At 45.5% G+C, this 14,852-nt stretch overlaps 5 protein-coding genes across 6 annotated transcripts, besides 2 other annotated features; 2 read left to right on the plus strand and 3 right to left on the minus strand.

Annotated features, from left to right (window-relative positions):
- Positions 1 to 207: 207 nt before the first annotated feature.
- On the minus strand, positions 208 to 1,627 carry TSTA_125010 (transposable element tc3 transposase, putative; the record flags this gene model as incomplete). The annotated part of the gene is made up of 2 exons (XM_002482729.1): positions 208 to 1,328; positions 1,558 to 1,627. 2 exons carry the CDS (start codon positions 1,625 to 1,627, stop codon positions 208 to 210), a joined length of 1,191 nt encoding a protein of 396 aa, XP_002482774.1.
- Positions 211 to 1,221: a mobile genetic element.
- Positions 253 to 1,167: a mobile genetic element.
- Positions 1,628 to 1,952: 325 nt separating the features above from the next.
- Positions 1,953 to 8,160, plus strand: TSTA_125020 (bacteriodes thetaiotaomicron symbiotic chitinase, putative). Of its 2 annotated transcripts, XM_002482730.1 has the most exons (17): positions 1,953 to 2,646; positions 2,712 to 3,320; positions 3,400 to 3,565; positions 3,624 to 3,720; positions 3,780 to 4,299; positions 4,382 to 4,430; positions 4,515 to 4,954; positions 5,106 to 5,696; positions 5,766 to 5,848; positions 5,916 to 5,942; positions 6,019 to 6,067; positions 6,135 to 6,483; positions 6,556 to 6,888; positions 7,004 to 7,287; positions 7,481 to 7,568; positions 7,633 to 7,864; positions 7,930 to 8,160. In XM_002482730.1, exons 1-17 carry the CDS (start codon positions 2,065 to 2,067, stop codon positions 8,042 to 8,044), a joined length of 4,614 nt encoding a protein of 1,537 aa, XP_002482775.1. In that variant the 5' UTR covers positions 1,953 to 2,064; the 3' UTR covers positions 8,045 to 8,160. The 2 variants fall into 2 exon arrangements, with proteins under 2 accessions (XP_002482775.1, XP_002482776.1); XM_002482731.1 differs by having other exon boundaries at positions 6,135 to 6,888.
- Positions 8,161 to 9,361: 1,201 nt separating this feature from the next.
- Positions 9,362 to 11,074, plus strand: TSTA_125030 (uncharacterized protein; the record flags this gene model as incomplete). Its single annotated transcript, XM_002482732.1, has 4 exons — positions 9,362 to 9,519; positions 9,585 to 9,613; positions 9,665 to 10,371; positions 10,444 to 11,074. 4 exons carry the CDS (start codon positions 9,362 to 9,364, stop codon positions 10,831 to 10,833), a joined length of 1,284 nt encoding a protein of 427 aa, XP_002482777.1. The 3' UTR covers positions 10,834 to 11,074.
- Positions 11,075 to 12,347, minus strand: TSTA_125040 (uncharacterized protein; the record flags this gene model as incomplete). The annotated part of the gene is made up of 2 exons (XM_002482733.1): positions 11,075 to 11,693; positions 11,718 to 12,347. 2 exons carry the CDS (start codon positions 12,345 to 12,347, stop codon positions 11,262 to 11,264), a joined length of 1,062 nt encoding a protein of 353 aa, XP_002482778.1. The 3' UTR covers positions 11,075 to 11,261.
- Positions 12,348 to 13,412: 1,065 nt separating this feature from the next.
- TSTA_125050 (stage V sporulation protein k, putative) lies at positions 13,413 to 14,645 on the minus strand (the record flags this gene model as incomplete). The annotated part of the gene is made up of 2 exons (XM_002482734.1): positions 13,413 to 14,475; positions 14,587 to 14,645. The coding sequence occupies 2 exons, from the start codon at positions 14,643 to 14,645 to the stop codon at positions 13,413 to 13,415; spliced, it is 1,122 nt and encodes a 373-aa protein (XP_002482779.1).
- Between the last annotated feature and the right edge of the window lie 207 nt (positions 14,646 to 14,852).

Below are 14,852 nucleotides of genomic sequence, written 5' to 3' on the forward strand. Positions count from 1 at the left end.
TCAGATTGGAGAATCGGAGATATTCCCGGTTGCACCATGTTTGCCGCCCATGCGCTAAGTGAAAAGACCCTTGCGGTGCAGTCGAAAGCTTACTACTATGGTCTATCCAGGTAATTTCCATAGTACGGTGGGGCTGCAGGGATATCTACAGGGGTTTACTACCTATCAATCTCAATTATTCTGCCGTTCTCTAAAACGCCTAATTAGCTAGTAAGGAATATTTCCTCCATTCGCAGCTATTACTGCCTGACAACGAGCCTGCATACTACCAATAAGCTGAATAAGGAAGCTCTCAAAAACTGCGTCCCATGCAGCCCGAACTATTTCTCGGAGCTGATCATAGGATAATTCTTCATCGTCCGGATATCTATCTTGAATCCAATCCTTCATCCAGTCCCATATCGTCTCAATTGGATTGAGATCAGGTGAAAAGGCAGGCCAAAATATGGGATATATGCCTCGAGAATGAAGTTCATCTTTTGTAAAAGAACTTGAATGCCCTGGGGCCCCATCCTGCATCAACTGTAGATGTAAACCCTCCTGTCGCATTAACCGAAGATATCCGTCAATCAATGGCACTGTTCGTTCACAGTACCGTTCAGCATTGATAGAGCTCCATTCTTTTTCCCAAAATAGACATGGTCCTTTCATGTTTCCATGAAATGACCCCCAGAACATCCATCCTCGACGTCGTGAGATTTTTGAACGAACACAGGTATCATCCAATTCTTCACCAGCCTTACGGGTAACGTAAATGCGAGTATGAGAGCCTGATGTGACCCATGTTTCATCCGTCCATAAAAGCTGTTTCCATTGTTCATATGTCCATTGTACATGTTCTAGAGCCCATATAAGCCGTTGGCGTCGATTTTCAGGACTTAGGTAAGGTTTGCGAAGCGCCTTACATCGTGTATAACCTCTTTTCTTCAAGGAATAGGCAAGTGTAGTTGGTGTCACATTGAGATTAAGCGCCTTGACAACCTTGTGATATGGCATGCGACGATTCCTCTTGGATGAAGATATCCATTCAATGATCTCATCCATTTGAGTTTCAGAGAGCTTAGGTGCAGCCCCACGTGCCTTTTTAGGAGTAACCTGACCAGACTGACACGCATATTGAACCTGATTTTGTGTAATATTGAGTTGTTTCGCTATTTGTTCATAGGTAAATCCTGCTTCTCTCAAGGTTTGAACACGAATGCGATCGTCTCGGGTTAAGCGTGCGCTATACTGCTTTGGTGAGGTAGATTCGTTTGCGGACTCGTTCGTAGACCTATTCGGAGGCTCTTTTGTAGTCTCATTCGTAGGCTCAGATATTGTGGCAGGCTCTATGCGGTGTGGTAAGGAATATGTGTTAGCATCTAAGTATAGACTCTTACACCTCCTGTAGTGGACGGATAACCGATACAGGAAGGCGGTGGGCATACCCCTGTAGCCCCACCGTACTATGGAAATTACCTGGGTAGACCGTAGTAGGTATATTTTACAGCACTTATTCTATTTTAGCTTAAACTTCTTATTAATCACTCACCCTAGTATAGGGCGGTTATTAGAAACCTATGTATTTAAACCTCTTATAGTTTAGCGCAAAAATGTGCGCTAAATCATTAATATAATTATAGGCCATCTTTTATCCATTTTACTGAGAGGACCCGCTTGCGCAACGTCTCTACTAAATACTAGAATGCAGGACTTGAAGCTCGGTCACACTCATCAAAGTCCGCTGTGCCACATGTACTTACAGTTACCCAAGCGAAGAAGCTATGTGGGAACTTTGCCTAGATAGTATGCCACCGAGTCGATGTTGGTCTGCAACTCTGCATGCCATTGTTCGCGCAATAGGGGTAGTTTTTTTATGACTAGTTCTAGTAGTTTAAACGGATCTCATGACTGTTACATTATATCTAGTTACGTCGGTTCGCGAAAAACTTCGCCCATCTGTCTCAAGGTCTGGGTATATGATACTTGCAACCACCGTATCCCGTCTGTCTTCACATTCACTCTTTATAGTCACTCCTTTACAGTCACCGCATTGACCTGATTTGCACTCGTTTCTGTCCCTCAATGGCAATGCCTATACGTAGCCGGCGATGGCTTGTACCTCCTCTCTTTATTCTTATTTTATTTGTTATATCAAACCTTGAACTCTCTTCATTTTCAAAGTCCCTGCTGACTTGGGACCAAACTGGCCAAACCGACAAGAAGACGACTGTTACAGATCATGGCGACTTTTTGCAGTCTCCCCAAGCCGAGGAACTGGGCTTTGGCATGAGGGTCTATGAGAGGGACTCATCAAACTCAACCATGGGCCAGGGCAGCTACACCTGTGGCCCAGGTTCCCCCTGCTCGAACGGAGCTTGTTGTGGCTCCAGTGGTTGGTGCGGTTATGGTTCTACATACTGCGGTGACGGCTGCCAGTCCAACTGCAATGCTACCGCTGAATGCGGCAAAGATGCAAGCCCTGCAGGAAAAACTTGTCCCCTGAATGTCTGTTGCTCGCAATTCGGCTTCTGTGGTACGACTAGCGACTTCTGCGTAACTGGTTGTCAGTCCAATTGCCCTCAGCCGGTTCCCGATGCACCTGCAAGTAATACCCAGACACGTATAGTCGGTTATTGGGAGGCTTGGAACAGCGAGAATCCTTGCGTGCGTCTTCTATATAGAGAATCATGATCTCGTGTTACTTGTCTACTAACACTAAAGATGTGCAGGGCACCATGCCACCAGGGCAAATTCCCGCCACCTTGTTGACGCATTTGAATGTAGCATTTGCCTACATATCAGATGATTTTGATCTTACAACCATGCCTGGAGTTCCCGAAGGAATCTACCAGAGTGTTGGTAATGTCAAATTTAAAAATCCGGAGCTTAAACTCATAATCACAGTTGGCGGCTGGGACTTCTCGCAACAGCTTTTCAGTCAAATGGTCTCAAGTGCCACCAGCCGTGCAACGTTTATTCAGAACGTACTATCATGGCTTGGTGAATATGGCTATGATGGCATTGATTTTGACTGGGAGTATCCAGGTGCAAGTGATCGTGACGGCCAGCCCGAAGACGGGGCTAATTTTGCAACATTTTTGCAAGAGTTGCGTGCTGCTATCAACACTGCAGGCAAAGATTACATCTTGACTTTCACAGCACCGACATCATACTGGTATCTTCAAAATTTTGACTTAGCAAATATGATCCCATACGTTGACTGGGTGAACTTGATGTCATATGATCTTCATGGAGTTTGGGATTCCACTGATCGTTATATCGGTTCAGAGGTTTTTGCCCATACAAACTTGACTGAAATAGACCTTGCGCTTGACCTAGTGAGTGGCAAAAACAATGATTCAATTCCCTCTCAAGGGGAATGGTAACTATCGCGACTAATGTTTGATTTCACGTTAGTTTTGGCGAGTGAATGTTGATCCGTCTGACATCGTCCTGGGACTGGGCTTTTATGGCCGCACCTATGAGCTGGCAGATACATCATGTTGGAAACCTGGCTGTTCTTTTCTCTCTGCTGGAGCTGCAGGACCGTGTACTCACACTCCCGGCATTCTTTCATATCGTGGTAAGTAATGGGTTCCTCTACAGATAGCGGAAGCAATATCTCACGGTGCATTATTCAGAGATCAAACAGATCATTGCAGATACCGGCGCAACGCCCTACGTCGATACGTCAGCTGCCGTGAATTACATGGTATACAGTGGGAATAACTGGGTTTCGTCGGTTCACCCCCCCCTGAATCATAGTCTGGAATGATTATATTAATAGTGGGACATAGATATGACGATGAACAGACTTTTGCTGCCAAGATCGAGTATGCAAACAAAATGGGTCTCGGAGGTCTAATGGTGTGGGCAATCGACCTCGATGACTCAAACCTTGAGGCATTAAAAGCTATAACAGATAAATCGGTGCTTAACGCCTCTAGCGTTGACTTTTCGCTAGTGCCACTTGAATATCTCTTCCCTTCGCAGTATTTACCCTTGGACAACAGCACTATTCAGTGGGGTATTACTACATTTGGTGCTGCCGCCGCTCAGGGCTCTATGGATCCTGCTCAGACTGGATTTGGACTCATGCTGATAGCAGGCGATTCGTATGCTGTTACGACACTGAACAAGCGTAGTGAAACCGATCCGGAACCCTTTACCTTCCTCAATTGCCCGGAGAATGTCATGGACGCCTCTCAAAACGAGGCCCAAACAGTCAGAGTGGTTTGTTTGAGCGATGATGTTGAGGGATGTTTTCGTATAACGGAACGTGGTGTCAAGGGAACCATTGTTGAGATGCCAGAGAATGTAGGTTCTCGACTACCATCATTTGTCTTAGCTTTCTGTTTTTTCTTAAGTAAGGGAAACAAGCTAATCTAGAAACACGAAGTGCGCAAGGCAAAGGTTTGCTAGAGCTATATCTCTGGAGGTGTCTGAAGGTAAGCTGATTCTATCTTTACTTCACTCCTTTTAACTTCATGCTTTTTCAACAGGTTATCTAACAAGACCTTTCTTCCTTCCAGATCAACATATATCCTTGGATCAGCTTGGAAAAAGAAGTGCCTCATCTCAGGTATACGACTTCTCATTTGACTTTGACTTGTCCCTCGCTAGAAGAGATACGGATAACACCATCATGCGAATCGATGTCTCTAATATGCCGGGGTATTGGGATGGGATGGTCAACTATCCTGGTATCCAAGATAGCGACTTGAGCAAGATCAAAGCACGTTTCTTTGCGCCGAATACCTGGGAATGGGACACGCGTCAGAGTCAGTGGCTTACTAACGATACCAGTGCAAAAAGTGACATTTCGATCAACCAGGACGTCAGTGCACCTATCTTTTGGCAAGCTACGGGGATTGGAGAATGCCCCGTCAACGGCTCAGATTTTACCGAAGGTATCGTGGCGTACGTGGATGGGACTGTGAATGCGTCATTAAGCTATGGCTTTTCCATGATTGTACGTGCCCAGCCCGCAATCTCTCCCTCTCGTTCCAGTCTAAGGAAAGTAAGCTGCCATACGAGCCAAACCTGAAGATTGAAATGGAGAAGAAAATGGCAAATTGCCTTAGAGGCCTCCCCTTACTAACGACAATATGTACGAGATGAAGGCCGAACTTACCGTTTCAGAAAACGAAAACACTATTCAGCCCGTACAAATGAGCGGTTTTGTGTCTGCGACAGGACAGACTGACCTCACGCATGGTGTGGCTGGTGTTGGCAATCTCGACATTTCCCAGGCGAACATAGCCAACCCTGCCACTGTCACAGGCTCTCTGAACAACTTGGATGGCAGCGTGACCGTGGACTTATCCCAGGGTAGGACACTTATCATCCAACCATACATTCAGTTTGATTATCAATTGGCAACCTACAACAGTTCAGGCTCATCGCCAGACGGTGGAGACAGTACAGTTCATTATGATGGAGAACTAAAAGTCCGTTCAATCACTGATTTAGGGGAATTTAAGGCAAATTTTCCGCAGAACTCTTCCAGCTCTTCCAACGGTTCAGGTGACTTCCCATACAATGACAAACGCAAGCCCAACCAGATATCGATATCCAAAAACAATATCCTATATTCTGCTCCGAGCAGTAACGCGGCCATTGGTATTACTACTTTCGTCACATTCGGAGTCAAAGCGGATCTGCAATGGTTTGGACCATCGCAAACTGCCCAGTTGACTGAAGAGTTAGCCGATGTAAGCCTCGCGGGCCCATGACCTATCCAAGCAAGCACATATTTTCGGTCAATCTAACACACAAGATAGATGGAACTGAAGTGGAGTACTCAAACTATTTACACCTTTGGTGCTCCCGACTCCGTTTCAGCTTGTGTTGACTATAACGTCTCGTAAGTACATTCAGTTCATTGAGTGACAGGTGAAGATTGTCCAGCTGACTATCAATAATACCGACAGCACGACAGCTTGGCAGACAAGCGACCAGTGAGTCGAGTCCACACCCTTCTACGACACTGGCTTCTACGCATTGAGATACTAATGCCTTGTATTAAACTAACAGAAACTCCTTGATTTCGTCTGATGCCCCTACCTACCTGGTTTCTGACGTGGTAGATATTACCCATACTAATTAGCCTGGTCAAATCCACCATGATGATTTTACTGACTCTTGTCTAGCAATCTCCCGATGCCGAAGAATTATGCTACGCAACATACGTCAAAAACGGAACTTTGTCTGGCTCATATCCCGGCTGGGGCTATCAGAGTGACTCTGAGATTAGCCCTTCTACCTTCATCGGAAGCGACAGCGACATATTCACAAGTCAAAAGAGCAAAATCAAGTGTAATTCTTGTGTTTCTTGTATGACCGAAACTGAAGAGGACGAGGAGCCAACATTTTGCTGCGGCTGTGTCTGTATGGATTGCATATATGGCAATTCAGATCTTACACCATGTCCAGACTGCGATCCGGTTGATGTTGATGGTAGTTGGCCTACTGGTACCTTCTTCCAAAAGAGACAACCAGGTAAAATTGTGATGACTGAGCACGTTGATGGCCATAATGATACAAAACATGATACTAATATTGGAATGTCAGAGATTGGGGAGCTTTCAGCCCATCAAACCAAAGAGAATGCGACAGACTTGGCTATCTTAGTGCCACGTGTGGTATACGACGTAACTCTTACGGAAAAGGAGGTCAATTCATGCTTTAAGAAAATCTCTAGAGCTTCTCAACAGTTTATGTACCCTTCTTTTCCTAACAATGTTCATACCCAGTGGGAGACTCTTGACAATGGAGCATGGAACGCCGTCGCCAGATACTATGGAAACACGTCCTCATCATGTGTGGATTGGAGCGTTGGCCCAATGCAACCTGCCGATCAAGTCTATATAGCCCCGGGGAGACAGGTTCGAGCAAAGTACCAAAGTATGCTTTTCCTTTCCCAGCTATACCTTCTTCATTCATTTCTTGTGCTATTTTAGCAGCTGTTTGCATTGATTATGGCCAACCGGTACTGACCAAATTCTCCCCTCAATCACAGCCGAGCATGTTTTCGAGGGTCAATTGATCGGCGACTTTTTTGATCAATGGTTAGAAAAGGGCCGGGTAAAAAATCAGCCGGCACGAGTGATGTTGAGTTCGGCCAGCATAGTAGATTGCAACTGGTCGAAAGAGTATGCAATGAGCATAACCAGATTGTCTTGGACTTTGCCTCAAGTCCGCCCATACTCTATCGCGAACGTCATGTGGAGTGAACTCGGCAACGTGGCTCATTTGGATCGCCTCACCATTTTCCTATCACGGCCAAACCAAATCAAAGGCAGTGTAAGAACCATTTTTCCTTTGCTCTCTTTCCTACAAGCTATATGATGTTGGTCATACGGCTGGGTTCATCAACACAAGCAGTCTATCAGCGTCCTCAGCAAATTGCGAATAGATAGTTCCAACTGGAACCTCCTGTCCGCGATTTTCGAATATAGAACGAACACATGAATTTCGATGCTGACAAGGCAAACAGTTGTTTTCGATGAACCAAGCAATCAGCCCGACAGGAGGCTACGCGAGGAAAGCTCCAGAAGCTCAACTTATGTCGGTGAAAGAGTTTGGTAATTTTGCATCTTGCTACTCCTTAACGTTCTTCTCTGATTCCGAAGTGACTAACTTGAGCAGGCATGGTTTTCGAGTACATGAACAATCCGAATGTGTGGGCAATGTTTTGCGACACTTTTGAGGCTATCTACGGCGACCTGGTGGTCTTCGACAGAACGTATCAGCAACAATATCCAAACAATCCCATTAACACCGCTTTAGCGACTGAATGGAGTAACTACATACGTGCGACTCTTGACACAATGGTTGTCAATAGCCGCACTTTGTTCGATGCTTTGTACGCAGCAAGAAAGTAGGCTTTGAGATCGATCCCCTTTCAGAAGATGTTTGCGCTAACCAATGTTACCAATCTTGCAGCGGCGCAGGTTCTCCGTTATCAATCTACGAATTTCTTTGGTTTCAGAATTTGCCCAACAGAGCGCTCATACAACTTCCAGGCACATGCACCCACCTGGCTGGTACAAGCGTGTAGGCGGCCTCCGGACACTGTGCCGAGATGCGTCAGATTCAAATAGGTAGAGAAGCTAGACAACAAGGTTATTCAGTCGAAGAGTTCCCTCTTATCATAGAAAAGATCTTGAAACCTGCAATGCACGACGAATCGAATTTTTTATGCCAACCCTAACCCAAACAGCGAGTGGCCAATCAGATTCCGTAATCTTGACAAGGCCCGCATCGATTTTGTCTGGTTTGTTTACTTGTTTCAACTCTCAAACCTTGAATAACCTCACTACATGATTAACCGTACACTCTCTGTGGACAATGTCATCTCCATGACGCTCTTTGGGGCTATGGCAGGCGCAGCAATATCAACAGCGCTGGGAGGGAAATAATGGTTTGTATAAGCGCATATGTACAAGACAGTATATCAACAGAAGATTCCCCGCCGAACACTCCATCTCTCGACGGATGAAGGGAAAGCATACGCTTTCGGTGGACGCCTTCTGTATTCTGTACCGCCACCATTGGATTTATTCGAGATTTTTTCGTCATGGGAGCATGTTAATACAACTCGCTACGATCCAACTGTGGTCATCCATTACTGGGACACGGCCCGGTGTACTACTTCTGTCGGATTGGTAGGCTTACTCCAGGCCAATCCTGAAGAGGTTTTACTGGGATGAAAAGGAAAGAAGTGACTAGCAAGATCTGTATGTATTGTGTTGTGTGTGTTCCTGTGTATACACGAGTTTCCCAGAAGGGTTTTTATAGACATCTTTGGCGGGGTAAATTTGTGAGCTATCATGAGGGGTGAACCTTGAAGGTTGGCTTCTGCCTCGCCGGATATCCGGGTTATCTAACAACTTCCGCAGAAAGCCTATCTACCCAACAATACGGCCGTGGGCAAACGAAAACGTGGCGTAAATTTTCAAAGTGACATTCCCCAATATATTTCGGCCAGTGATCTTCCAGACTCGGTGTGTTATCGGGATATTGAACTCTTCTATCTCAGAGATCCGACTGGTAATCGTGACATCCTATGTGCCATCATTGAGTTTCGCAACCTGAAAGGCCGACCTGAGGGTGCTGATGGGTAAGAGCGATCACTTCCACCCTCAGAGTCCTACCATGCTAAAGCCTGCCTATAGAACCAAATTTTTCATGCATTGTGATTATCAACTAGCATATTGCCCGATATTGCAGATTATCTCGTACGCATTTCGTGACGAGGCCTTCGCCAATACTACACTGACACCAGAACTAATTTGGCAACTCCAGGTGCCAGACCACCTTGCTTCTCTTCCCCTATATTGGAAACCTGAGGTCCTAGATACCCCTCTTCTTCGGCATGTCCACTCCACAAAATACGGCCTCGAGCTTCATAAATGTCAGCCGATGGCATATGCCTCCAGCCGAGAAGAGCTGCGGGAGTTGGGTCGGGATGCCAAGTTCGAGGATGATGTTGGCCACTAAATTATCGGCGCTGGACTGCCAACGAGGCGAACCGTAAGTCGGAAAAACTCTACTATGAGGTCTGTCAAGATCATTTAGTATCTAACATGCTATTACAGGGAAGTTCACGAGCCAGGAGTGGCAGAGGGTGCTCGGTCAATCCGGTGACGGGGTTTTTGAGGGGCACTACCAATCACAGTTTGTTCAACGCGATCTTCAAAATGTGGTGCTTCTCCGGCCGCCCCAGGAACATCTCCTTCAGGCCGCTGGGAGCATGCTCCGGAAACGGGATCTGTCCACTCCCTCCGCCGAACTGACCAAGGAGCAGCGCCGCGCTATCTGCCAGGACCCACGGATTTTGGAGCTCAGGCGCGCAAAGCGAGAGTAATAGAGGAGATGCGATCCCTTGCTGGGACCAAGAAGAAAGCCCAGAAGGCTTTCCCGCATCTCTACCAGAGGCACGAATCGCTTTGCAAGGAGCTTTCTCAGTTGAGGAAAACATTAGCCAAGGACACCAAGGAGACCGCCAGGAAAGAGCACTTCTATAATGCGCCTATCCTTGAAGTCGACAGGCAGATCAAGCGACTTCTCAGTCAGGCCGACCCTGAGGACTGTAATGTTAACAGCCCCGACAAGAAGGACTGGGAACTTCCTATCCCCACCTATATCTTCCCGGAGCGGGAACGGCTTGTTGACAATTTTTATGGCCCAGACGCAGAGAGTTACGAGGACGATAAGCTTCTTGCAAGACGTATCCAGGCAACTAAAGATATGGTTGCGCTCAGCACCCTCTGTGAACCGAATCGGCGGGGCGATCGAGTCAACTGGAAATTTGACGATGACGAGTCTGCGGAACTGGAAAAACCTTGCTTTCTCGAAGAAGAAACTCTTGACTGCCCGACAGATGTTTGCATCATCTGTTTCGGCCTATCCCGCCGTTCCGCATCTAATCCGCCTCCGCACAGATTTCCTCCCTAGCGACAAGATTCTCTTCGGCGGCATCTCATCGATTGTCACCTCGCAAAGGCGTACGATAGGATCAGATGCACCTGGAAGATGTGCCATGATGTGCCGAAGTTCACCAAAATCGCTGATTTCTTGGCCCATGCTATATATGTGCATGCATACGATGTCAATATTCAGCTGAAACATCTTCCGCCGAGACAGCCTGTTAGTGGCCGTGAAGATTCATCTTCTGATGATTCAGATTCCTCTTCTGACTCCAATCGCCATTCCGGCATAGACACCCCCGCTTCCTCTATCACATCTGAAATAACGAACACCGATCCTCGCTTGATCGAATCTGGTTCTGTTCATTCTACACAGTGCTTAGTGCGTCGGTCTAAGAGAATCAAAGTATCTGTATGAAATATAGATACATGGGCTGATTTGACAGCTTGCACAACGATAATTCCGATCCATCTTCTTAGTATAGAATCTCCACACACACATCTATCATTTCGGCGCGTTTCAGTCCTTTCCATGAACAAGTTGCCTTTACTTCTAAAGTATAATATTTTACCTTTATTGTATTTTAAATGTTTCACAACTTCTGTTACTCTGTGCTTTGTCCATCAAATCTACTTCAAGTTGAATAAGTCCTAACATGAATTGTTCATTTTCCGAGCTGTTTTTGTCTTTGTATGAAAGTATACTTTGGACGATTTCTTTCTGAAGCATAACAAAGCTCAAAGAAGCCCTATCTGTGTACATATGAAACCCCCGAGCAAGCATCGATACATGCCTTCGAATCGATTTCTACTTTCAAAGTGGTCATGAATGAGTTTACTATAATGTTAATGGAGCTGTGCATCTGATACCCAGTGACTGCCACCAGCACATCGATATCCACCGGATTGTTTGATCCAACGATACCCCATGATACAAACTTCCATCTGACGAAGCTTTGCTTGATTAGCCTGTTCCTTACGGCGGGCTTCAACCAACGCTTTTCGTTTCTTTACAAGATCTCTTGCAATGACCTCCTTCATTCTGCGTTCTAATTCATGGCGTAATCGTTCTTGTTCGTATCGATTTCTTGCTTCATCGGCTTCCCTGGCTGACGTGTTCTCCTCGTCCTGAAGCTTCTGGAGCTCCCTTTTCTGCTCTTGTTCATCATGAGTCACACGCAAATATTCCTTTTCCTTTGCATCCTCCATAGCTTTATCCTTCTCAAGCTGCGCCCAAACATCGTCTGCGACACCATCGTCGCGCTGATCTGCCACCTTCTGTTCGGTTATGTCAGATTGTACCACTTTATTGAACTTAGCATTGGATACAGTAGTTGACTTGGCATTTTCACTTTGTATATTGGTCATGGATTGGTTCGTATTCTGGGTACGTAGAGGTACTGAGAAGGAAGGGCCCCCGTTGTCTTTGGTGAGAGGATGCTGCGGCTGGAAATTGTCACGGCTATTGTGTTCGGTGATCATGTTTTGAATCTCCTCAATGACTGAGTCTCGACTCAATATTAATCCTCCTGTACTGGTATCCTGTATCGTCGTTACAGTCTTCCCAAAGATTGCCGTCGCCAGTGTTTCAACATCTCTAGCATTGGCCCAGCTTGCAGACTTCGACAGAGTATCAAATCCTTGCGTCATTTCCTTGCTCAGATTGGGGTCCGGGCATTGCACACAGCTAATGTCAAATTTTGTTTGCGAGTGTTCGAGAAGATCTCTTTTTTTTTTCGACAAGAGCTCCTTGAGTAACCGAGTACACTTTTCTGGTGACAAGGGTTCGAATTGGAGAGACTCTGGGAAATGACTGGTAAGACCAGGATTGATGGACATAAGTCGGTTTATATCAGCGTCATATCCAGCCAAGATAATGATGAGCTTTCTGGCAAATCTAGGCTTTGTGATACCGTCCACTAATTCGTCCATGGCCTCCTTAGCAAAGTGGCCCTCAGCAAGACGGTATGCTTCATCTCCCGGAAGTATTTTTCTAAACGCGTCTTAACCGCGTGTTCTTCAACCTTTCATACTACCATAATTCCAGAACGTCTTGTATCAACAAGGCACATATGAATTAATTCTTGAGCTTTCAATATTCATTGAGACACTTACAGTAGATATCGTCGTATCAAGTTAATCACACGTCGAGGAATAAAGCAAGTCAGGTCACGCGTCTCAGGAGAAAAAAATCTAATATTTTTAGATGCAAGCACAAATTGATGATATGATCAATGGCGCCCCTCGATTTTGTCGAACTGTGCTCCGCCCTAGATGTATTTTATTATAAGAAAAAGGACAAGACGCGAAGATTTGTATGGCAAGATGTCTTTCGAATCGTATTCACTGTCAAGAGAAAGGTAAAGTCATAGCTCCCGGAACGGCTCAACATGTATTCGGCCACCTACTCTGTACATTTTAGCAAATTAGAAGCATTTTCTTAGTACGGCTCAATATAGCCCAATGTTTACCCCTCCTGATAGCTCAAAAATCACCCCGCCAAAATGTCTATAAAAGTCCGGCTTTGGAACCTCATGTAGACGGAGACAGAGAACTCAATCCACACGATCTTGCTATTCATTTCTTCATTTACCTTTTTTTTGTAAGCTACTAGGATTGGCCTGGAGTAGACCCACCAATCCGAGAGGACCGTTGAAAGATGATGTTGATATAGGGGTTATAGTCACTCCCAAGTGATCAACGAAGTTCTGGATCTAGCAATGGTGTTATTCGTCCCAAAATAGTTAATCGAATAAGTAGATGTAGACCTAAAATGAGCTTCATGAATAATGACTACTGGAAGTTCTCATCAATTATGATACCCGATTTCTGACTACAGTAATATAGAAGTATATATCCATTGCCGGGATTGTTGGACTGGGCATTTTATATTACCACGTGACAATATTAATCATGATTAAATCATTAATCATTAGTCATTTATCATAATCATCAATGATTATGATTAGAGGTATTTTAGAGTCTTGAAAATCATAATCAATGGCGTGCCCTATCCAGGAAGAAGTCGTCCACTATCCCGGAGCCATTTCGTCTTTCTCGTGCAACGCGCTTGGCTTGTCGTTCAGTAATCTTGGTTACGGTGTTCTCGACAGCCCTCGCGTTTGCAAAGCCATCACTTCCACGTCCACGCCCTATTCGCCGAGCAACAATGCGGCAATAAAGCCCGCCGGGGTCACCATCGATTTTCATTCGCTTTTGGTATGTCTTTTCAATCCAGTGTTCTAGGATCAACATTAACTCTGTGTCGTTAAAATCTTCAAACTTTAGCTCATGAGGGAAACGACTTGGAAGTCCAGGGTTGTGAGCGAAGAACTGCTCCATCTGTCTCTGATACCCGGCAAGAATGAACACGATTTTCCCCGTGAGGTTCTCGACTTCGGCGAGAAGAAAGTCAAGAACCTGACCGCCTCCTGAGCTGTTAGCCTGCACGAGTTGATAGGCTTCATCAATAAAGATTACTCCTCCCCCATCTTTGAGAAGTGATTCGATAGTTTTCTGGCACTGCAAAACCCCCTCGTTCGAGAGCCTTGATCCAGTGGTCTCGATGAACTTGCATCCAGGGATAATTCCCACTGTCGCCAAAAACTTCGAGTAAAGCCGAGCGACTGTCGTCTTGCCAGTTCCAGGGTTACCCAGAAGCACAGTTCCATACCTCTCGCTGCTCAGATCAATATTCTGTCTGATTGCAAGATCTACTTTCTGTTTAATTTCTAAGAACTTTTTCTTGACAAATTCCAGTCCAATCATGTCCATCAACTGGTCGATTTCTGGGCTTTGAGAGTTATGATAGGTCTTTTGATAATTCCACTCAGCCTTTGCTTCTGAAATTGCCTGCGTCGGCATTGCATCTGGGACCTTGATCTTCTTGCGAGGTTCGTCACTAGGAGGCTTCGTGTATTTCTTACTCTTCTCAGTAGTTATGAGCTCATGGGAGACTGGTGTTGTAGCCTTTCCCCAACACTTTGAGCGCTGGCCACATTTCCACCAGGTTTTGCGGGACTTTTTAATGCCTCGATCTCTTCGCGGTACTGCTTTATAACTTTAGCTTGCTCCGCTTCAACCAATGCATTGCCTCTTAATCGTCTCAAATGGGAAGGGCCTGTATGGTTTTTAGGAATACAGCGGTGCCTTTACACCTATACGCACAAACACTGGTGTGTGTTGGCACCGGCTGGGGCCTATACGGTTTTTAGGAATACAATAGTGCATTTGCATCTATATGCATTAACACTAGTGTGCATTGGCACCAGCTGGAGCCTGTATGGTTTTAAGGAGACAATAGTGCCTTTACACCTATATATATTGGCATTAATTAAGAGCATTTGCACTACTTCTATGTCTATACTCCATAGTGTCTTTACATGATTTTATTGCTTCTACACAGCTTTCGTGCCCCAGTCCACTTGTGTATTTATA

The sequence above is a fragment of the Talaromyces stipitatus genome, genomic scaffold, assembly GCF_000003125.1.
Source record: "Talaromyces stipitatus ATCC 10500 scf_1105507295555 genomic scaffold, whole genome shotgun sequence".
Classification (NCBI taxonomy): domain Eukaryota; kingdom Fungi; phylum Ascomycota; class Eurotiomycetes; order Eurotiales; family Trichocomaceae; genus Talaromyces; species Talaromyces stipitatus.

Excerpts from the sequence above, each read along its gene's own strand:
- TSTA_125020 (XM_002482731.1), top strand. The coding sequence starts at position 2,065 with ATGGCAATGCCTATACGTAGCCGGCGATGGCTTGTACCTCCTCTCTTT. Across the intron at positions 3,566-3,623 it reads CGGCATTCTTTCATATCGTG|AGATCAAACAGATCATTGCA; the intron begins GTAAGTAATGGG and ends TGCATTATTCAG. Across the intron at positions 4,300-4,381 it reads TTGTTGAGATGCCAGAGAAT|TGCGCAAGGCAAAGGTTTGC; the intron begins GTAGGTTCTCGA and ends AGAAACACGAAG.